Source organism: Thermobia domestica, chromosome 1 (genome assembly GCF_964235325.1).
Source record: "Thermobia domestica chromosome 1, izTheDome1.hap1.1, whole genome shotgun sequence".
Classification (NCBI taxonomy): Eukaryota; Metazoa; Arthropoda; class Insecta; order Zygentoma; family Lepismatidae; genus Thermobia; species Thermobia domestica.
The window spans coordinates 100,880,104-100,903,993 of NC_137454.1; the positions used below are offsets into that span (position 1 = coordinate 100,880,104).

Here is a 23,890-nt window from a genome sequence, read left to right on the forward strand (position 1 = left end):
ACAAGACTAAAATTTTAACAATATTAATTTATAACAAAACATAGTGAATTGTTTAAAATAAAGGATAATGCACACTAAAATATAGAATATAGGTTTTATCTTAAATGAGGTCCAGAGATCACCCGATATTGGGGCTGCAATGGTTAATAACAATGATTGATATGAAAATAATGATAATTTGCCATAACGATCAATTACTTTATTTCAGAATTATATAATAGATTAATGTTATGGTGACATGTTATTTAACAACGAGATGGTGATAGCATATTTGCCAGTATCTAGATGTAATCTGACTAAAATATTTTTTTAGTAAATATTTCTTTTTCGGGTATAAAATTCTACAGCTTAATAAAATCTTTTACCTTTTTCATTGTGCAGAACACACTGACAGTTTAATCAACCTTCAAATACATGTAAGTTTTTGTGCTCCGTGCTGTAAAAAGTGTCGGCATCCGCGATTGGATATAGCATACAATTCAGTGTAACATTTATGAAGTTCGATTGACTTCCGGATGGCGTTAACTAACAGACAGTAGAGGACATGACTTATCAACATAATGTTATATTCAAAGTGTTCTTTGTTTTAATTTTCTAACAATACCTTAAAACATTTTCCTTAATAACTTAAAATTTAATATGTATTTGATAAAAATAATTAAGGAGACGTCGGGAATGCTCAGGAACGCCAGTGATTTCAAACTCATGTCAGCGAAGAACATGGACATAATTTGGGGGGTGCATGGGATCAATTGCCCACACCTGGCTTTGAGAAGCAAATAAATGCTTTATAATAAATTGTATACTAAAATACTAATAAAAGAGTGAAACTCTTATGTCAATATATAATCTCAATCCTCCCCTCTTCCGGCAAAACCTGTAATGATGCTACTGGCGAAAAACCAACCCAAAAGGATTATATACATTGTTTCAAAGTTCAATCCTTTTCCATTATTTTAGCAGGAGAATGAGTGCGTTATTGACCAGGAGAATGAGTGCGTTAATTGGTAAATATTATAAATGAACTATATACTTACGTTGATTTGGCTGCACAACAAACTGACCCTGGGCTCTTTTCAGCCTATGAGCAGTACTTCCAGTGTAATAAACAGAGCTTGCTGACAAAATAGCTGTAATTGTACGAGGTTGGTTTGATTTGTTCTGCAATGAAAAATTAAGTTTCTTATTATTAAGCTGCTTCAGTATTTTCATACTATGCTCGCCTTGGAATAAACATGTATTTGATAGCAGAAGATGTATTTCATAAACCAGAAAGGAACAAATAACGTAGACTAAGAACTGTTTTCGAAATAACGTGAAAACGAAATAAATGTATCTGAGCATATGATTGAATAGCTGGTATAAATGTATATTACTTGAGACGAATTTATAACGATATATTTATTTTCAATCATTATTCACTTACATTATAAAAACGAATAAATTTTTATCTATGATAGCCCAATTGTCTATTCGTTTTAATAAACCCACGTCTAGGCACTTCTATGTACAAACATTATTACAACACACTGAAGAATTCCTAAGAGCATGCCAATGACAAAGCCAAAGGGGGCAAGAGGGACGAGCGTTCTCCCCTGATGACGATGCCTGCTTCCCCCTTCCGACTGCCCCCCAGATATGTTGTGTTGTAATATAGGTCAAGCAATATACTATACTTTTCGGTATCCAAAAAATAGCTGCCATTCTAAAATTTTCTCTGTCCCTCCGCTAGCCTCCCCCAAGAAATTAAACCTGACATCATCACTAGTGAATATTCCCGTAACAGAACACAGTTTCGTCTTACCACCTTTTTTTCTATTCAGTTCAGTTTTATTGGTGAATACAGTATCACTTGGACCCTCGCTTCGATAAATTAGTTTTCTTAAATCTGTGTGATATTTGTCTTCGAATGAACAATCAACAGAAATTAAACCCTCGAATTCCTCCTATATATTTCTACACTGAATACTTTATTCAAATAGCAATGGTAGTAAGACCATCATTTATTAATCACGATGATGACAGGAATTGCAGATTTTCGTAAAAGATATGCACGAATTTGCTATACGATGCGGATGAATTTTAAATAGGCCTATCGTAGTTTACAAAAGAATTTAGATAAAATATCTTCGTTTACAAAAGAATTTAAATAAAAAGTATCTTCGTTTACAAACGAATTTCGATAAAAATATCTTCGTTTAAAAAGAAATTCGATAAAAAATATTTTCGTTTACAAAAGAATTTCGATAAACATATCTTTGTTTACAAAAGAATTTCGATAAACATATCTTTGTTTACAAAAGAATTTAGATAAAAATATCTTCGTTTACGAAAGAATTTAGATAAAAATATCTTTGATTATAGTTTGAAAATATTTTGTTAATGTCTTCAAACTAAATTTATCGCTTATAACGAAAGCATAAAGTAGGAGTGCGTACAAGACGAGAGTTGAGGTGTCTCGTCTCGAAACTGCGTTGCAAAAGCGATGTGTCGTCTTGAAAACACATCTCTTTATTGGAAGACCTCTGTCTTGTCTTGAATCTCGTCAAAAAAAAAAAAAAAATCTGACTCTCACGCGCAACCCCATCAGAGAGGTATAAATTTATAGCCAGCTGCGTGTTACTTACATGAATGTGCACAGTGACGTTGAAGCTTTGTCCATAAGGTATGTCGTCAATTTCTACCAAGTCAAAGACCACATCTTCAGATTCCTTCTTGGGAAATTCATAATACTTTTGAGCCTTCTCAATGCCACGGACTGCATTGAAAACTGCCAATCGCTCTGCATATGAACCTGATTAAAAGAAATAATAATATATACACACTGACTTAAGGATTCAATTAGCCACACATTAATAATGCAGTGTATTTGAATGTAACACCGTTTCAGGCTTGATAGCAAGCATAGCTTATCATATATTTACATTAAATAGAATTAAAATTTAAAGCAAAATATATTTATTGCTGTGTTTAAGAGAGTTAAAAGTTATGTAACAATAGAATACGTTGTGTGACTTCAGTTATAGTTGTTCGCAGATAGATTCATGGATAGGTATGTTGCCAGCAGATTAATAACTTTGCATGGCTTTCCTGTCATTACTATCTTAAAATACGTATGTTGCTTGCGATTCGACATGTCCATTCCAGATCATAGTCACTCAACGACTAAACTTCGGTGCATGCTCATTGTGTAGTAGAACGGTGGGAATGACTCCATACCCACCGTTCTACTGTACACATACTTAATCTAGCAGCAACATTTGGAAGTATGCGCTACATACTTTCAAAAATGAACATCCTATGTATCTTAGATTTTTCGTGTATCTTTTCAGTTTTCGAAACAAAAACAAATGGCTACTCATGAATCACTTCACATATTACGGAGGCATAAAAAAAATCAGACCAGACATTAGTAAATAAAAGCTTCGGTTAAATTATGATATATAAACATGGAAAGCATATCAGAAAAGGGTTACATGATCCTAAAAGACTGGTCCAATAAAATTTACGAAGAGGTTAGAATCATGATTATTTTATAATGTAATTTGAATAAGCAGTAAAAGACAAGTGAGTTTTGACTTCTCCTGTTACACTATTTACCTTCTTTATTCTTGTATTGTTCAGTAATATCTTCCATATCTGTATCACCTTGGTCATCATCTCTGTCTACCCTTTTAGATACAATCTTACGTCCAACACTGGAAAGAAACAACAGAAATTGTTACAAAAATAATATACAGATAACATAATACAGCTATATCTATTTCATCGTCCAATTCTTAAGGGTTTTCACTACAGCGAAATTAAACTAGCGCAAATTTTAGAGTTTTTCTGTAATATCTTCAAAACAAATAAGAATATTCGAAAAGCAGAAACGTAGTGAACTAGACAGTACGATTTTGCATGTGATACCGTTTTCACAACTCATCTATCTGCTTTCGATTTGCAACTGTAGATAAATTCAGCATTTTTTTGCGGTTCTGTAAATAGCGGCAAACCAAATGCAGACAGGTGAATTGTGGTAAAGGTATCATATGCTAAATAGTATTGTCTAATTCACTACGTTTCTGCTTTTCGAATACTTTTATTTGTTTTGAAGATATTACAGAAAACCTCTAAAATTAGCGGTAGTTTAATTTCGCAGTAGTGAAGACTCTTAAGTGATATTCTATAAAACATATGCGTATAGTATTTGCTTCCTTTTCACCTGCTTTTAGACTTCTATCAGGAACCAGGTAGAGAAGATAGTAAATGAAATACTTAAACCAATGAGTGACTAAATGAAATGCATAGGCTAATTGAAACACATTTTTCACCAAGGCAGTATCTAAAAGCGGGAACTAAATATAGTGTTGGCCGAAAGACTCAAACATTTCTCATCTTGTCTCGAAAACGAATCAAAGTACATTTTGCATTTTATACAAGCTAGAAGTACCGTTCTAAAGTCTCGTGCGCAACACTAGTTTACACAAGTCTTGGATCTCAAACACAGTTTTACTTTGTGGTGGACAAACACCGAGCGTGGATTTTCTCGGGGGATCTCCCATTACCTCTTACTCTCTTCATTCCACCATTTCACTTGTTTCTTATCCTCATTGTCTCCTTTAGCCTAGCCGGCATAATCGTGGGACGTAAAACTTAAAAAAGAGATTTTCAAACACAGTTTTAGTGTTACATGATTTATAGTATCAAAAACCAAGGATGTTATAAAATAGAGGATCTGCCCATATGTATCTTCATCCTATTAAATCAATAAAGCCAAAAAAAAAAAAAAAACAACCAAGCATCGGCACGTCTAATTGGCTACTCTCGTTTCCGCCATCGTCTGATTGGTTACTTTCGTTTCCGCAATGATTGTTGGCTCAAAACATTGCGGTTCTATTGGGCGGAGTAGGGGGTGGCGAAACTGTGACGTATGACTTCAAGATTTTGTTGTAAGGGCAGATCCTCTATTTTATAAGATCCTTGATCAAAACTATAAATTGATAAAGTGATTCTACACAATGAAGAACATTTATCAAGTTTAAAGATAAATAAGTGATTGCACAATAGCTATACTAAAATAACAAATGTGGTTTGAATGTTGTTATATCACTTTTCTCGGACATCTCGTAACGCGAAAAGACTCTAGTTAACTTCTAGATGAAATTAAGGGGGAGGGGGAGAAATCAGGGCATAAATACGAGACAAGAAAAATCTTCGAGAATTGAGTCGAGACTAGACAAGAAAACCTTATTTCTCGTCTCGTTTTGTCTTATCTCGCAGACAACACTAGCTGGAGAACAGAATCATTGATTAAGCAAATTAATTTTGTCACTTCCGATCTTAATAAAAATGCAAAATTCCAAAAATTACATTTTTGGTATCAACTAGCTTCATGAAAACTTCTTCAGTTTAATATTAGAAACTGACCATACTTCCGCTACATATCCCTCCGAAGCAGGTTGAAAAACCTTTCTTCTTTTTTACAAATCGATTTACCCTATGTCTTATAAAACCAGTTCTATTCTTCTGTACAGTGTACTTATCTAATATACAGGGGTTAATTTTCACAAGTTCAAGGAAAGTTGCAGACGATTTTCACGGGTTCTTCAAAGTTATTCTTTCGCTAAAGAACGTCAATCGTATAACGCCCAGAACTCGCGGAAACCCCTCATCGTAACCTATTAATTAATATTACATGGATTTAAAAGAAGCTCAAGAGAAATCTATACTGCAAACCTAATGGAGTTCTTGTAATGGAGTTTGACATCCAATTCTAGGATTATTTATTTCTCAAAATAAAAACAAGTGGATTTAGTTTCACATTACGAAACAACGGCTGACTTTCAAACTGAAGTTTCAGTATTGATACCAGAAATAATAAATCTTATCATTTCATGTTTCGATAGAGGGATAAGGTCGGAGACGTAACTTGTTCTTATGATGGTAAATCCATATCTTACTTATTATTCTATGAGAATCTATATTAATACCAGGAGTGGTAGTAGATTCTACTGTTTCCGGTTTTAATATAGAGATAATGACGTAGGTGGCACATATTTTTAAGACGTTGAATCAAAATCAAGAACTGTTTCTCACTATTTTTTACGGTCTTTGCTCTCAACCGATCAGTTTGAAACCATAAATGATAGACTCTTACCATTTAAGGTTTGATAGAGAGACAAAGGGCTAAGATGCAATGTATTCTTTCAGCACTGAATCCATTAAAACAAAAACGTATCTCGTTATCTATTATCATTTATGCTGTATCGAGATCAGTGTTGAAACCGGAAATGGTATATTTCTACCACTTCCGGTTTAAATAGAACATTGAATTGATACGGTATCAAACAAATGTTTCTCCTTATACCATTTTTTGCTCTGACATTTACTAACAGGTTGACGGGCAAACATAACCGCTCTATAAGTCCTTCTATAGGCCTACCTGTCCTTCTATAGGCCTACCTGTTTTGGAAACTAAAGAAGAAGGAATTATCCCTAAAGTTATAATACCCCAGAAACGTTGCAAAAGTTAACATATCTTTGTCTTTTTCACTGCAAAATATTTTTCTTGATTATATATTTCTTGAAATTAATTTATAGTTATAAAGAGTTTCCGGTCAAATATTGTGAATTCTGAATCACATAGGAATTTATTATATTAATATTATAAATTACATTTAAAAAAGATAGAAGAAATATAGATGGCTCAAGAATGTTAAGAAGTTACACTCTTGTTTTTTTTAGGAACAATATATTACAGCAAATAATTAGGAAATTTAAAATGGATAGTTAGAAGTCTTCATCCAAAGACTCCAAAGATTATCTACGGAATCTTCTTCTTCTTCTTCTTCTTCTTCTTATAATAATAATAATAATAATAATAATTATTATTATTATTATTACTATTATTATTATTATTATTATTATTATTATTATTATTATTATTATTATTATTATTATTATTATTATTATTTAGGGCTACAAGAAATGTTCTTCATTGTTAGTGAGTGTGCCTTCCATTTATTAGTAATTATATGTTAACTTTCATAAATTGTGTTACTATTTTATTAGAAGGGTTTTAAGATTAACTTACTGATACTGATTCATCTTAAGTCGAGTGAATCCCCAGTCGGAGGCGTCATCTTCTTGGAAATGACACACATCAGCGTTTACCTCTGCAAATACAAATGGTGTGTCGTAACTAAAGCCCACTTCACCCCGACGAACCGCATTGCATCATACCTATAAACATACAAGAACAAAAGTGAAATGTCATATACCTTCATACTCACAATCAGTGACGAAGCTAGCTTTAAATTGTGAGGAGAGAGAAAATGCAAAAAGTCTTTTTACGGATTTGAAGAGGGTCAGGAAAAGCAGCTATTTTGTACACCAAAATGAATAGGATTCTATTATTCTTAGGCCTATAAGGACATAGGTTCCGCAAACTTTTTAAGTAATTCGTTTCTTTGGTAAAAGGGTTTCATTTTGTGATAAGGTGTATGAAATATAATAACCAAAAACCATCAGTAACTCTTAAATTCATGTTTCCTGCAGCAGCGACATTGGAGGCTAGGCGGGAGGATAAAATTGTCTCCTTGCGTTTGAGAAGCACATGCTTTTCAATAAATTGTATACTAATAAAAAACGCGAAACCCCGTGGAAACATGTTTGTCTCCCACCATGTCAAAATCTGAATTGAGTCTACTGGTTTTCCGAGATGTTCGTATTTCCTGTGTGTAAAAAATAAAAATATTTCGAGAGCATTTTTTTCCCTAGTTTCCCTTTAACTAAACCACAAAACCAAAATGCGTATGTCCAAAATAAGTTAAAATTTCTTAGTAACACAGTGACTCATTCAATGGGGAAAAAGGAAGAAAGCTGGACGACTAAAGTCCTATCAGTAAGTCTTTCTCAACTAAATAGCAACTTTAAAAATATAACATTCGAGTTCTCCAACTTTCTTCATGAATTCAGGCAATGTTCATAGCAAATAAGAGCAATGGTACTACTACTAAGTCTAATAATAATATTGAATACTTACTATCACTTTCCTCTTGTGGCGTGGCATCAATGATTTGCCATCCTCCATAACCCTTCGGTAGATCAGGTCTTGACATCCAGACATCATTCCAGACATGGAAGTTCCAGATTGAGTCGTAGCATTCACCTTCAGGGCCTCCTTCAATTTCTTCGCCCTTCTTATCGAAATATTTGTCCACAGTAAGAGAGCGGTTGGTATCGTGAGCAGACACGAAATTGGTCACTGATCGACATGGGATACCCAAAGCTCGACAAACTGTAAGTAAACACCATATTTAATTTTCTTTACATATATCTTACGAAACATTTTGCATTGGAGTCTACATGAGTGATTGAGAGTATTGCAAGTAATGATGCAGAAATCCAATGCTTGAAATAAATAAATTTTTATAATATGGTAACTAGCTGTTCGCAAACTGTTAAATATCACAGGGATGTTCTTATTGGTGTCACTCAAATCATTTGACAACTGGTTTCTAGTAGGCATTTTACAATTCAGAGAATATACAAAAAAAGTTCTTGAGTCCTCAGCAGGTTCTTACTTTTACTCCTCGAATACTCTGTAAATACTGTGCTCTTGTATTTTGATTCGTTGTAATAGTGTTTTCATATTGTATTCTGTTGATCATGCCTTCTACCTCTTCTGTCGTACCAGAGACTTGTTGATTCATTGATTTTGAATTTAGTGTCCCTTTCAGCAGCGAGGAAATATGAGACGTAAGTCCTATATATCCTATAACGTTGGATCCAAACCACATAAGGTCCCGCCGGGAATCGAATCCGTGTGTTCCACATCAAAGGCGCGCACGCTTACTGTTGCATTAAAATTACTGCAAATCGCCTAATAATATTGTTCTACTTATTACATCCTTTACAATTATTCTGAGAGCTTCAGTCAACGGTATAGTGGTGATGCTCTATCTCTGCAAACTAGTTTTACTAATCATTACGCTGTTATTATTCTTTCATTGTGATCTGTTAATCTAGTAAAAGCAAAAAAAAAAAAAAAAGTTTATCATGTTGAATTACAGATAGATGGCTTCTGAAAACAGAAATCTCCTTACGAGATAGTCAATTCCTTAAATAAAGAATGGGGAAAAACTGCTACGAAAGTAATTTGTTCTGCACTCAGACTACCATATTGACCCTGATGGAAACAACAAACATCTTAACCTTGACTGTTATTTCTTTCTTTTTTTTTTAAAAAAAAAAAACGATAGCATCTAGCTAGCTAGAAGGTTAAGCCTATCACAAAGGAAAACAAATTAGTTTCTGATATTGTCTTGCCAGGATCTTTTCATGCTCCTTCCAATTAGAAAAAAGCAGTTAGTAAGGGGAATAACTCAAACTTCGAACTTATATTGTAGTTCAGTGTTATTATTGGAGAGGAAATTTCTTGGAAGAATTTCAAGAGATAATACAACTGGACATTCGTAAAGTTAAAGCTAATTCAATATTCTCTACACTCTAACGACATTTTGAGTTCTCAAAATCATGCTTCTTCTTCTTTTTTACTTTATTCGTACATATTAACGCATAGCTTATAACCTATACCTAGGGAAGAAGACACATTAGTACCGGTAATTTAATATAAGGTAACTGCTGGTATATACGCCAGTGCAGCTAAATACACCAAGTGTTCAGTGCTGGGACGAAATCCACTAAAATGCGCCTCCAATATGTGTCACGGTCTTTGACAAGTCCGATTTGACGAATACTGTGTGGACAGCGCTGAGACCGTCATGCCGTGCAGTGTTGTTTGCTTCGGGAACGTTCCATGGAAGGACGTTATTATTTTAATAGACGAAAGAACCCGTTATTAGTACTGTGCTGTCGATTGTTTACAGAAATGTACGCCTTATTTCGTGTCCGTCTAGGAGCACTTTGTTTTGTAAGTGTAATTTCAGTATTTGTTATTACATGGCTACTAAATCAATACCAAGCATGGTGTAGAGAAATACGCCAGGGCTTGTGCAGGACTGACTGCAGAAAACAAAGATTCATTTGTCCCACATATTCCATGCAATATCGATGTAGTTCTTTTTAAGTCACAGTACATGAGTATGAGTATGAGTACGGGGATTAATGGGGACGTCAGCAACGAGGCTATATGTCCCCGTCACGATAAGTCACAGTACAGTGACATTGTTTGTTTATCTTATGTTTCTAGTTTGGAACTTCATTTCAACTTTGGAGTTTATCTTTTCATCTTCATCTTGCACTTTGGTTATTGTATTTTTTTGCTTCAGCCATCTTGTGTAGTAATATTTGAATTCGTATAATACAGACGATGTAAGCAGTTGTAAGATTTATTATAGGTTTCTAGTAGTATTCTAGAATTGGCGTAATTACCTGCACGTGTTGGTAAATACGCCATTTTGTAACACTTTTTTTCTTTTAAATTTTACCTTGGGTACAAAATAGAAGTGAGTCGCATCTGCGACATATTTTTTTCTACACGTGGAAAAGACTACTCGTGTTTCATGAAAATTAAGGCCATAAAAATCTAACTCCCTTAACATTTACCTGCATCTACCTTAACAATGTGATAAAAATGATAGAAAAGATATTGTCTTGCATGACTTTTACTTCTTACAAACAAGAAGTAGTGCTGTGTGATATTCCGATATAGACCCCTATCGATTTGATCTTTCGATACAAAAAAAAAAAAAAATAAAAATAAAAATAATAATAATAATTACTGATCACCTTTTCGAAATTTTAGATATTACGATATTTAGATATCTAATATGTCAAGTTTTTTTTATTTTTTCGATGTTTTGATATTAGATATTCCAATGTTTTTAATATATTGTCATTCACTACTTTCGTATCCAATATTTTCGGTATCTTTTCGAACTTTTCGATGTTTCAGCGTTCGAATTTTTTTTAAATATTTCGGTATTTGATACTCCGACATATTTTTTGATACTTCGATTTTTGACTTTTCGATATTTGATCAAGTTTCGATATTTTATCGGCATCGATTTTTGATATCGAAATCCGGATATCGTACAGTCCTAACTTTTGAGTACAACAGTCTGGATGTATCAATAACAAAATTAGCGTTTAAGATGACTCACATCCTTCATATTATTTGAAAATATGAATGCACACAATATTCGCGAGATCCACACCATCTCAGTGCTCAGTGGTCAGTGCATCAGTTGACCACGAGACGAAACGAGGCGAGAAGTAAGGTTTGCACTGTGCTGCTGCACTTTAATAAATCTATTACCACTAGCGGTTTCAATATATATATATATATATATATATATATATATATATATATATATATATATATATATATATATATATATATATATATATATATATATATATATATATATATATATATATATATATATATATATATATATATATATATATATATATATATATATATATATATATGTGACGGCATACAAACCAAACACCTTCGCGTCGCATACACTTGATACTAATACTTATTCCAATGCTTAGAAGTCAAATTTAAGTGATATGGAATTTGTATGTAATACAAATTTATATTGACCAAGCTATGGACATTTAACTCGATTTGAAGAGAAAGGGGGGCACTGTGGCTCTGTTGTAGAGCGCTAACCTCTTTTGCGTAGGGTCGATGGTTCGATCCCCTGCCAAGTAAGTTAGTAGTGGACACCATCGTGTCCGTGAGTTTTCTCGGGGTACTTCTGTTTCCTCCCACAATCTCATTTCACCAATTCTTCCCTTGCCATTCACTTGCCTTAATCACCTGTCTCCTTTAATCTAAAGGGCATATTCGACGTTAGATTAAAGGGTGGGACGTTAAATTGAGCTTTTTTTAAAGAAAAGAACCAGTATAGAATACTTTCCATGTAAATCAAATAGATACATGATATAAAACCTTGAAAAAATGAAATGAAATCTTTAAGTTTTACGTCCCACGGTTATGCCGGTTAGGCTAAAGGAGACGGTGATGATGAGACATGAGTGAAATGGTGGAATGAAGAAAGTGGGAGGAAACGGGAGAACCCCGAGAAAACCCACGAGCACGGTGTTTGTCCACCACAAAGTCCACACGGCGCAAGCTGGGATCGAACCAGGGACCCCAAGCACCGGAGGTGATATAAATCCTTGAGTGAATTGGAGCAATGGAGATTAGTATGTAAAGTGGAAGTATCTCGAGAAAACCTACGGATATCTGGTTGTCAACCATGAACTCATATATCTGTCTGGGATTGAATTACGAACCCTTCAGACTACAGGTCTGCCATTGAGTAACTCTGTGATTGTGTAGCATTAAAAGAAAGGACGATAAACATGATCGGTTCAAGACTATACTTTCCAGGCAAATCTCACATGTAAAAAGGAATTGAGACCTTCACACTTCAGCTTTATTGTTAACCTTTGACATTAGAATATGTCTTGGGATTTTCTTCTGAAAATAACTTCGGTAATAGTTTACAACTGTGGTGTCTGCTGTTTTTCGACCTTGGAATGAGTCATGAGGAGATGCATCTCCGGCATTTGGTATAGACCAGTTCATATTGTATTGTTCCCACAACACGCTATCTTACAAAGAAAAAAAATATGTCGAAGATTTTCTCTTCTTATTGACCACATGTGGTTTGCTTATATATACCAGGTATATATACGATAAATGCTGTCCTCATTTTTCATTCTATTATAACCATATTAAGAGAATAACTTTATTAATAATAATTTTACGTGCTACGTTTATGATCTGTAAGCTAAAGGAGACGCATTAGTAATAAAAGGGGATCCTCATGAAAGAATTGGTGGTGGTGGATGTGTGAGGAAACGGAAGAAAAGAGAGTAAACTCATAGACATCATACTATGCAGCACGCAAACTCAATAAGGTAAAAAATGAGCATGGGACCCTCGAAGTAATATCTCTATCACTGATATTATTACAGTATTATTTAGAACAGCCTTTTCCACTGGCCTAGTGGCTAACGCGCGATCATTCGGTACACAGGATTCAGGGTTCGATTCCCATTGTTAGAGTCTTGAAATCTAAAAAAATGAAATCTTCGAATTCAATGTCCCACACTTGTGCCATTTAGGCTACAGGAGACGACGATCAGGTCAAATAAAAGATAATGGAACAATCAGTGGAATAAGAGAGTGGGAGGAAACTGGAGTACCCGAAGAAAACTCATAGACACGATGTTGTCCACCACAAGCTTGCTTGACAGGGAATCGAACCAGGAATCCCACACACCAGAGGCAAGCGTTCTACCACTAAGCCACCGTTCAACCTCAAACTGTAGGCCCACGTTTCACATAGCCTCGTTGCTGAAAAATGACACTGAACTTAATGAACAAATATATAGTCATTTAAAACTATTTATGCGTTCAGCGAATTGAGCTTTCTAATATCAACTGGGATCTAATATTATCTGTTTCTTCACTTTCTCTCTCTCTTTCTCTCCCTTCTTGTATCCCTTGTTGCGCTATGTGCGATGCCAATATGTAGCTACAGACAGTACATATTATAATATGTGGTTAACCATTTAACGCACAAACCAAATTTAACTTATTACGAGGTTTTGAGGTTTCCTTCTTTATGACTTAAAGAACTTGTTTATGTGTAACGACAGCACACCCTTCAGTACAAATGATTATCAGTCCATTAGATCGCGGAAGAACTGCCTTTTGTACGTTTTATGAGGTCCACAAGGAAAATGAAATCATAAAAGCAAATGTTTAAAAAGAGTTCAGCCCTTTGTTAAGTTTCGTTAATGTAGGTTGGTTTCCCTTATATTGATTGGAACAGAATATTGCGTATAATACTCGTCATGACATATCACAAACGTTCGTAATCAGGGGACACGATGGATCAAGAGTGAAGCACTTACCTTTGGTGCGAGGGGTCCCTGATTTGATTTGTCCCTGATGGACAACATTGCGTCCGTGGGTTTTCTCGCTGCTCTGGTGTTTCTTTCCAGGTGGCCATTCCATCAGTTCCTTTATAATCATTAATCAATCTTCTCTCTTAGCCTAGTAGGGCTAAAACGTGGGACGTGAATCTATAAATTTTATTTCTTTTCTTTCAGTAGTAATCAGCTAATTGGAACTGGTTTGTTATCATTAGCGTGCTACCATATATTGTTTGTTGACTTAAATTTGAACTCACATGTTCAAGACACTTCTGTCGATCTTTCGCAGGGCGGATCCAGGGGAGGGCGATCGGGGCAATCGCCCCCACCTCAGAAGAGGAAATGTTCTTATTTTATATATATAAATAAAACCCATCCCAAAGTTTGGAGCCCTTAAAAGTAGCAGTATGACAACCCTTCCCCCAGAAGTCGGTCCTGGATCCGCCCCTGATCTGTCGATGTTCATATGGACTAATATAAACAACTTACAAAGGTTTTCCATTGGCTAAGGGAAACGACGGTAAGCGTGAGAATGTTGTGATGAAACAATATTTTTAATTTGTAAAGTTCGATAATAGCACTGGAAAATTCTCAGGAAGTTCATGGGCATGATCATCATCTTAAGTTTGTGCATCCTTATTAAATTCACTGGGCAATTTAATTTATTTTAACTTGAAATATTTTCTTCTAGGTAAATTTCCTTGGGTTCCCTCTGAACGCATTCCTATGACAAATTTGCATACGCACGCCTATCTACGACAAATTTGCATGCCAGAAATTAGCACTCTACTATCAAATCACCGTGCTTTTATATTGTTGATTCTTCTTAAGAACGAATACAATTCGCTTCGTAAGGTCGGTTGCTGACACAAAGATGAAGACATTAATCTCAGGTTGCAAATAAAACTCATTTGCGAAAAAGTACTAAATATAACTACTATCACAACTGCCTTCGTAAGCTTATACGGGTAGAATACTTTACAATTTTTAGAAGAACTGCAGGACTTGGTTGAATATACATGTTCATACATATTGAAGTGGTTTAGTTAATTCAATACATTGACTTCATTACTGAGTAATACTTCACCTATGTTAGGTACTTTGTTCTATAATCTTGCAAATTAGTACACTATACTCTTGTCCTTAGGTAATCGGGTATATTCAATTAATTGGTTATAAATAGACAAATAATCTACTTTTCATAGAAATCTTTCTTCATTTTTTTTACCAACATCGTACACACTTGAAAAACATGGATCATATCTTTCTCTAAGCTGTTTTCCTATTGTGTGGCGCAGACAGTTTCCCCTGAACCAATAGATGACGTACAAACATGGCAGTCATTGTTTTAAGCGCACGAATAACAGACCGAAATTCAATCGCAAATTTCGATTAATTAGAATCAACGCATGAACAAAAGAAAGTTTTTTCCCGTAATTAGTTAGCTGTAAACAGAAAAAGAAACCATGGAAACATCATTTGGAAATGACTACTCTATGGTGTATTATAAATATATATTATATAATGATTACACTACCTACGGTACAAGCTGGATATGAGATAAATCGCAGATTTTTAGTGTACCTTAGCGTTTGAAAATTTATACACAGAAACTAGCATATCGCAGATACAATGGAAAGATCATTTAAGATCATGTTTGGAACTGAAAAGTATATCGTAAGTAAGGGCTTGGATTTCTAACCTAAGACCTAAAAGCTTTGAAAATATAAATCTCAAAATATGATTTAAAATATAACCTTAAAAACAAAAGCATCTTTGTGGCTGCAAGAGTGGGGACAAATTCACCTCTGAGTTATACTGTATATATGTATATATACAATCAATACTAAATAATATACTAAGGAAAACGTAAAATTCTCCTTACATCGGAAAGTCTTCCCCTTTCTACTTACTCCAAAGCAAATGCTAAAATGATGAGGCTACTACTAAAATCTCGAGGAATCCCCAAACTCCGTGATGACAGATTTCATGACAAAGATATCTCCAACGTTTGTTAAGCATCCCTCATGCTCGAAAAATATCCGTACATTCAGTGTAAATGAAAAACAAAAGTCGAATCTTATCATAAGTACGGTACAGTGATGATATCAGAGAATGTTTAGGGGGAAATCCTCCCGGAATTATATCTCCGGTCGTGCTCAATGTAGATAACCAGTATTTTCGCAGTTCTACCTTCATCTCTGGTGTATATAAAGTTTCCCTGAAGATGTGGATGGTAATATTTTTCACCAATACGCAACAAAGAAATTGGTCTTCAGGTATCTTTATATAGAAGGTAAAAGAGATTTACATACGGAAGCTGAATTGGCAATTTCTTTTTGCAAAGTGAGTGATCCTACGTCACATCAGCCACCTGGACCTCCTCACAACGATCCTTTAAATCCTGTTTCTCAAGCCCAATGCATTTATATGACCAATAAAAAAAAAAGAAAAAAACTATTCTCGCGTTTACGAGTCAGATATGTATTGATATTTAATTAGACTTGTAAAAAGATGTCAAGATAAAAATATGATAGTTAATAGAAATCCGAGCCTTAGTCATAAGCAGTGGCGTATTTAAGATTTTGTTTCGGGGGGACTATGCACAACACTTGAATAAGCACTTATACTTTTCCTTTTGGGTGCCGACAAATTCTAATGAAGTTTTGCATATAACAAATTTATTTCGGGGAGGGGGCTTGAGCCCGATAGCCACCCCCTTAGATACGCCACTGGTCATGAGTATTTCTAAGCTATAGATTACAAGACCAAAATAATTAACATCCTACTTGATGTTACTTTCCATGCAATGTCATTATTTTGCTTCCTCTGCAAGCACATGTTGGATAGTTAAATTCATAGAAGTTACTAGAGAAAGAATTTCCGTTGAGCTTAACTTCAATAAATTAAGTTTAAAAATGTCATGCCCAATTGTGTAAACTCTATAGAGTAGAACTTACCAGTGACAGTAACAGCAGAAAACACCCAACACTGCCCATATTTAACTGGTTTGCCTCCATTCTTAAGATACTGTTCCAAAATGGCATCACTTCCTGTCCAAGCATAAGGGGCCGTTCCGTCTTTATAATCTCCATCCCAGCGCCCTTCTAGCAAACCATCGTCATCCAACGAATTTATCTAAAAAGAATATATTGATATAACGTAAAAAAGGATATTAACTATAATGTAGGATAAAGTTGAAAGTTTTTGAAGGTAGAGTTCCAAGTTTCCTTTTAATACTGCTAATTAATGCTTTTTTTTCATTGCCACAACTCTGAACGAGATAAATTTTCCATCGATTAATTCCATGCACAAGGAAATATAGGAAAACATCCTGGAGCGTAAAAAATTGGTTTTACACACGTTAACAAATATCAAGTGAAACCCACATAGGAATATCACGGACACGGAAACTGGGTATCGTGGCTTCACGAAGAGTGGTACTCCAGACCCATTTTTGGTCTCATAGCGGTCAACCTGTTAATATAGTCCTGAACCTTAGATGTACACAGAATCCACCATTCGTAATGGAATTGTGTGTTATATTGTACACTCTCTATAATAACTATACACGGAGCAATGTAGATGAAGGAGGTGATTTGCGATGTTTGCGCTTGAAGACTAACGCCTCTTAGGTATTTAGATGCCAAGCCTTGCATGAGATACACAATCATTTTAATTTAAGTAGAAAAGAAGCAAGTAAATGTAAGACAGAGAGAACAGCGTGGAATATTATATTACATGCTTTGAATATACTTCGCACGGTACCCCTATTGGCGAAGAACTTAAGTATCGATATTAGTAGGCTGCAAGTAACTGTCATTCAGACAACATCCTCTTTCTCCACTGGATCATAGAATAAATAGGTAAAATTTAATATGCTTTGGTTACTAGAATCAAAGGAACATCTTGAAAATTTCCTTTCGGCTATTCGGTGGCTATTCGGGTTCTATTTCTGGTAGGGCTCATGCGGCTCGAATCCCACGTTAAAGTGCAGATTCACGTCTCGTATAGCCTTGGTGCTGGAAAGGGACGTTAAACTCAAAATGAACCTAACATCCAAGATTATCTTGAATAGATAAAAATGGTTTGTTATTCTTGTTTATTGAAGTTTAATGTCTATTTTCAGCTAGAACTATTTGAGACGTGGACTACCTACTGATTTACATTAGAATCTATAATACATTCAATGATCTCCAACGGGGAATCGAATACAGGACCATGTACACCGTGCGCTAGCCACTAGGCCGGTGAGTGCTAGAAGATCTTCGATGCGTTGCCCATGTATTATTCTCAGTGTTCTTTTGTGTTCTCTCTCTCAGTGTTCAATTGAAGATGATAAATGCTGAGACATTAACCCTTTATTTGGCAGTGTTGCTTACAAGCAACATCGCATTCTATTGCGTTATCCGCACGAATTATAATATAACTTCAGTGATCATTTAATTGTCATTATTGCTTTCATACAATATTCATATACATGATTTGCAGGTCGCTTGTTTAGATACTTCTAATCTTCGTCAACAGGGAACAGTCAAATTCAGTATTGTAGAAGCTTTATCTCCTACGTTCCGCGAAAGTTTTTATTATTATTTGTGGTTTTTTGCTCTTTAGAAAGATATTTCAACGAAACTGCTGCTAATTACTGAAAATATTCTTATGATATTTGAACATAATAGGCCTAGGGCAATGCTGCTCAGTAACAATACATAAGACCAATTTTATGACAATGTTGCTTTAAAATAAACATCCTGTATTTTGTAACCAAAGTACAAAAATACTTTAAAAATTACGAAATTATGATCAGGAAGGCATGGTTCAACCATAAAAAACAAATTAAATATTTAAATGATAATGCTATCAATGCTTGTCAATTAAAGGGTTAAATAATTTGACTTGTTTCCACGACACGAATCCCACAGAGAAATTACCCTAGTAATATTTATTTTAGAATAGGATAGCTCAATTGATAAATTATTAAACTCGTGTGTGTGTTTCTTTAATAGAAACTAAAGCACTTAAATAAAGTTTAGTAACGGTAGTGTGAAAAATCGTATCATGTTACACTTTTCTATGCAGTCATTACAGTAAGTAATGCTATTACAGTAATGACTAATTACAAGTACTAGATGACATCTGATAACACAAACCATCAAATTCCTTGCAGATACAGTACAATCAAAGTAAAAGTTTCTTGAGATGCACATTGAATTTTTATATTTAATCCAGACCATCGTACAATCATGTTAAAGAAAAAATAAACTTGAACACATTCTTTGTTATGAAAACTCGCCACTCAAACCCGTAAGTATACGGCATATTTTGCTATATAAGTTTTAAAGAAAAAAAGAGACTTGAATACATTCTTTGTTATGAAAGCTCCCCACCCGAACCCGTGAATGTGCATCATATTTTGCAGTGTAAGTTTGTAAGAAAGAATTTAGACTAAGAATACACCAGTGAGTTTGGTTCAATCTGACTTTCAGATAAAAACAGAATGCTTCTTACACGGATAAGTATGCAAGCGTATAAAGTATTTTTTGTAACATGCTAAAGCAATTACAATGTATGATACGGTATTAGGTACGCACATCATATTGTAATATAACTTATTTTATATTAAAGCACTAGAGACTAGAAGTATTTTATATTTCTTTCAGTAGACCTATATAAGAGATGAAAAATAACTCAAATTTAGTTGTAGTTTAGTTGTAGTTTAAGTTGTAGGATATGGACACTTACCACAGCCGAAATTGCTCTGACAACCTGAATCGGATTTCCTCTGTCAGTGTGTTGCAGCTTAGAGAGCTCCAGCAAGTACATAGTGGCAGGAAGCACAGTGTCAGCAAATTGTCCAAATATCCAGCGACGTCCTCGTGGCTGGCGGAAGGATCCCACCCATACTTTACCCGTTTCATTTAAAACAAACTCCTTCCTCTGCTCCTCGTTTTTCATGTACACAGTGTCTTCTGGAAGAGAACAAAATTCAGACATTATATATAGCCCTACATAATTTAAATTCTTTAATTTATAATTTTTTACTCCAAGAAGTTCTATTGAATTTCTGCGTAGTACTCTCCACATGCACACTTCATCTTTCGTTTCGAGATGAGAAATGAAAGATAACATGTTAGTGTGTTTGCTCTTGTACCCTGCTGGTTTTGAACGTCAGAGTTAAATGGTGACGTTAGTGAAAGTAGTCAAACTCTGCAAAATTGGACAGTGTTACGAGAGCCTGTGTGTTTTACGAGTTTAAACTTAAAACGAAACCGCTAAAATTGGAAGAAAAATATGTCAGACATTCAGTAGGGATGTGGAAAACGAGCTAACAGTGCAAAAGTGGTTTAGCAAGAATGGTGATGAATTCCTCCAGGAAGCATCACGTATGGAATGTCCATGAATCACAGAAAAGGAACCACTCAAATTGGGATATTGAGGCCGACCATAGTCAATCATGTGACTTATTTGAGAAGCAGTGGCGACATCTTCATCGAACAGACGAAACAGCCTGTACCCCATTTTGTGCTTGTAATAAGATTTATTTTGTATTTTCTAAGAGGTAAGAAACTAATTCGTTGGTCTACTGGAAGCAAGCGCCGTGCGGTGTACAGCTCACAGATGACGAGAAGAACCCTAGCAGAAGTAATGTGACGTAGGTATGGGCTCGCCCACTTTTCGCACGGGGGTTTCAAATGACACCACGGAATAGCACACAGATAACTACCCGGAGTGGCAGACGACATCTAAGTATAGCCCACACCTCAAAAACCGAAAATGGACTTGACCGTGTCGTTGACCTTTCCCCGCTTACCCTGTTTTAGGGTTCTTCTCGTCATCTGTGAGCTGTACACTTTCGTCTTCCGCACTCCAATCGCAAGTGATAAGGACGTTTTCTTCCGAATAAAACTGAGCAGATAAGAACTTAGGGATGTAGCGAGGAACTAGTGGAATCTGTGCCGTTGAGTGATTCCCTTTAGTATATTGGAAATGGCGGAAAGCTAGCGTTTCGTTCAGTTCAATTTATTGATGTAATTTTACTTTGCTATGTAATAAAGCTTTTTGTTCATCTTTTGTTATAACTTTGTGTGTGATATTTTTATCACTTTTTAAAAACTTCGGAGTCTTATGCATCCATACTCCTAGTTCCATCTATGAAAATAAGACGACGGAAGAACAGGTAAAGTCTGGCTGTTCCATTTTCACGGAGCCGGTATGATCTTGAATAATATTACAGACAGTGACTTACAAATTACACAGATTAAAAATTTTGTTTAACGATATGTTAATTTTAGAGAAAGCTCCTGAAACTGGCAGTTTCAGCTTCAAATAAATTTAATAACAACAAAAACAAAGATGTTTTATTTAGGATAAAAAAAATTTCTGGAAATTGCTTTCCCAGACATTCTCACCTGATACAGCATTGTGCAGCATTCGGGACTTACCTTTGCACCATGGGTTGAAGAGGACGTACATGTCTTCCTTGCATTTGTACTTCTGAGCAGCGCTTCTTTCGCCGCTAACATTTGTTTGAATTGTACACTTCCAAATTCCAACTTGAGCTGTTGCAGGTATGATTATCTGTGATGAAATAAAAATACCGAATTTGATTGTTAGGGAGCGTAACTGCAAGGTGTTCATAGAACAGGTGTTTACTACCATATACGGAGACCGTGGAAGAATATATATATATATATATATATATATATATATATATATATATATATATATATATATATTCAAGTGCTTACCTTTGGTCAAGTAGCATATCTCAATTGCAAACACATTCATAACATATCCGACAAAGCCTGGTTTTGTGGTCTTTAATATTTGCACATTTAGCAGCACATATTTTATCAGTAATTATTTTTTAATGCCTAATTAACAGTGGCGCAACCAGCCATGAGCTCAGGGGGACCAGGCCCCCTCCGAAACTAATCTGCCCTATCTTATACAGCAGCGCTGTAGAATTTTTTTGGGTGAAATTTCCAAACAATTATTATTGCTTGTTATTTATCCAGTGTCTTTAAAAGTATGCAAACTTACACACATACACGCACCGTGCGTGATGAATGCTCTTAATATGTAGTAAGTATTGAAGCATGAGACATCATGTGCGAAATATCGTCTTAATAATTCTGAATTTGAATTTTTATTTTAAGGACTTTCAGCATGTTAATACTAGGGATAACTAAATTTCTTGTATTGGGGCTAATTGTAATTTCAAACTTTCAATTTTGTCCACAGTGGCGGTGATTGGACGTTAAAAGTAAGGGGGGGAGCAAGGAATGATCTGAATATTTGTATAGCAATGTTAGTTTTCCTGATTGTTTTTAACAATTTGACGAAAGGTTGTATAACTAATAGGATATTATCTTTTTTAGTGAAAATACCATATATCGTATTTCATATTTTATTAAGTAAATTGACAAGAGCAACGCAAGTAGTTACTCATAAATAACGAAAGTGTAAGAAGAGGTTTGATTCCTTGGTCATGAACATCTTAAAATTCTGTGTGAAAAATTGTGTGATCAAATTATTTAATAACAAATTTGCAAAACAAATAAATAGAAACGATAATATTAATCATAGTAATGAATAATGAGGCTTGTTTTGTAGAAGTTATATTGAAACTGGGGATTAATGAACAACTTATATTTTTTAATTTTACACATGTCATTAAATGTATGTTATTACTCTTACGGTTTAGATAATGAAAGACAGTAAATACTACAGGCATATCCTACGACATTTAAAGAAATACACAATTGCAATATTAATTGCTTTTAATTGCAATTAAAACACAATTCCTGTAGCTTTCTTAACTCCACGGGAAGACAAATAACTAATACGTACTCACGCAACGACAAATATTATATGGCACCATTTTTTTCTATGAACCAGTAATACATACAAAACTTTATATTTCCAAACGAAACTATATACATTACGGGGTCACTTCAAAATAGTGGGGGGAAACTGCCCCCTCTTGTCCCCCAAATCGCCGCCCCTGTTTGTCCATATCAGCTGGTGCAGCACGTCGTTTGCAGACTACTGTGCTAGATAATCTTGGCCCCTCCCGAAATAAATCCCTGGTTGCGCCACTGCTGATTAAACATGACCATTGGTCAAGCAGCATACGTCTAAACGCTAACCAAATTCCTGCTGTAACAGACAAAGCATGTCGGTATTGTATTTATCAATGAATGTAATCTAGTGAAACAGTACACATGTAAATGGTAAGCAAGTTCCTGTCATACAAAACAAGACATGGTTGGCGTTGTGGCCGGCTGTGTATGTTTCATTCGGTCCCACAAACCCTGTAAATACTTTAGTATTGGTGATACACAGAAACAGTGTGTCTAACGAAATCTCAACAAAAAATATCCCATACTGTATCACATATTCGACAGGGGGTGGCCATAGAGGAAGTTTGCAATCGTCATCTCTAACATGGAATGAATAGGTTGTAGAGCACTTGAACATTTGTGATAATGGAATGTTAATAGATGGAAGACCAGCAAACTATCAGCTTCCGAAACTTGAACAACTATTGTTTTTAGTATTGCAAATTATAGTCTACAAGTATGAAATAATAAAAGGAGCTTAGCTACTTAGTTAGTTAATTAGATTTGAGTTTATCGTCCAGTTCAGCAGCAAGACTATGTGAGACGTGGACCTACAACTTAACGTAGAATCTGAACCACATGAGCTCCCGCCAGTAATTGAATACGGGTCTCCAACGCGAAAGGCGCGTACGCTATCCACATAGCCATGAGGGAGCTCTTAGCTCACTTGCAAAACACTACTAATTTAAAAAGAAAAAAAACTTTAGTCGATTCTTTGAAGAATCCCCTATACAAAACTACATTCATTTTTCTAGAAATTTTCACCAAACCACCGTGTACAAAAACTACATTTATTATTGTAGCTCTCACCAAAATATTTCTGCCCAATATACAAATCTTAAAATTTCTTT

The 23,890-nt window shown here is 34.9% G+C and overlaps 1 protein-coding gene across 1 annotated transcript in view; it reads right to left on the reverse strand.

Annotated features, from left to right (window-relative positions):
- The window catches only part of LOC145687695 (hemocyte protein-glutamine gamma-glutamyltransferase-like), an 88,176-nt gene that overhangs the window by 15,777 nt on the left and 48,509 nt on the right, over positions 1 to 23,890 (reverse strand). The window contains 8 exon segments of the mRNA XM_081761155.1: positions 1,038 to 1,161; positions 2,628 to 2,794; positions 3,601 to 3,698; positions 7,079 to 7,265; positions 8,030 to 8,284; positions 16,875 to 17,052; positions 19,657 to 19,883; positions 21,357 to 21,492. Coding sequence (XP_081617281.1) covers positions 1,038 to 1,161; positions 2,628 to 2,794; positions 3,601 to 3,698; positions 7,079 to 7,265; positions 8,030 to 8,284; positions 16,875 to 17,052; positions 19,657 to 19,883; positions 21,357 to 21,492 — 1,372 coding nt within the window.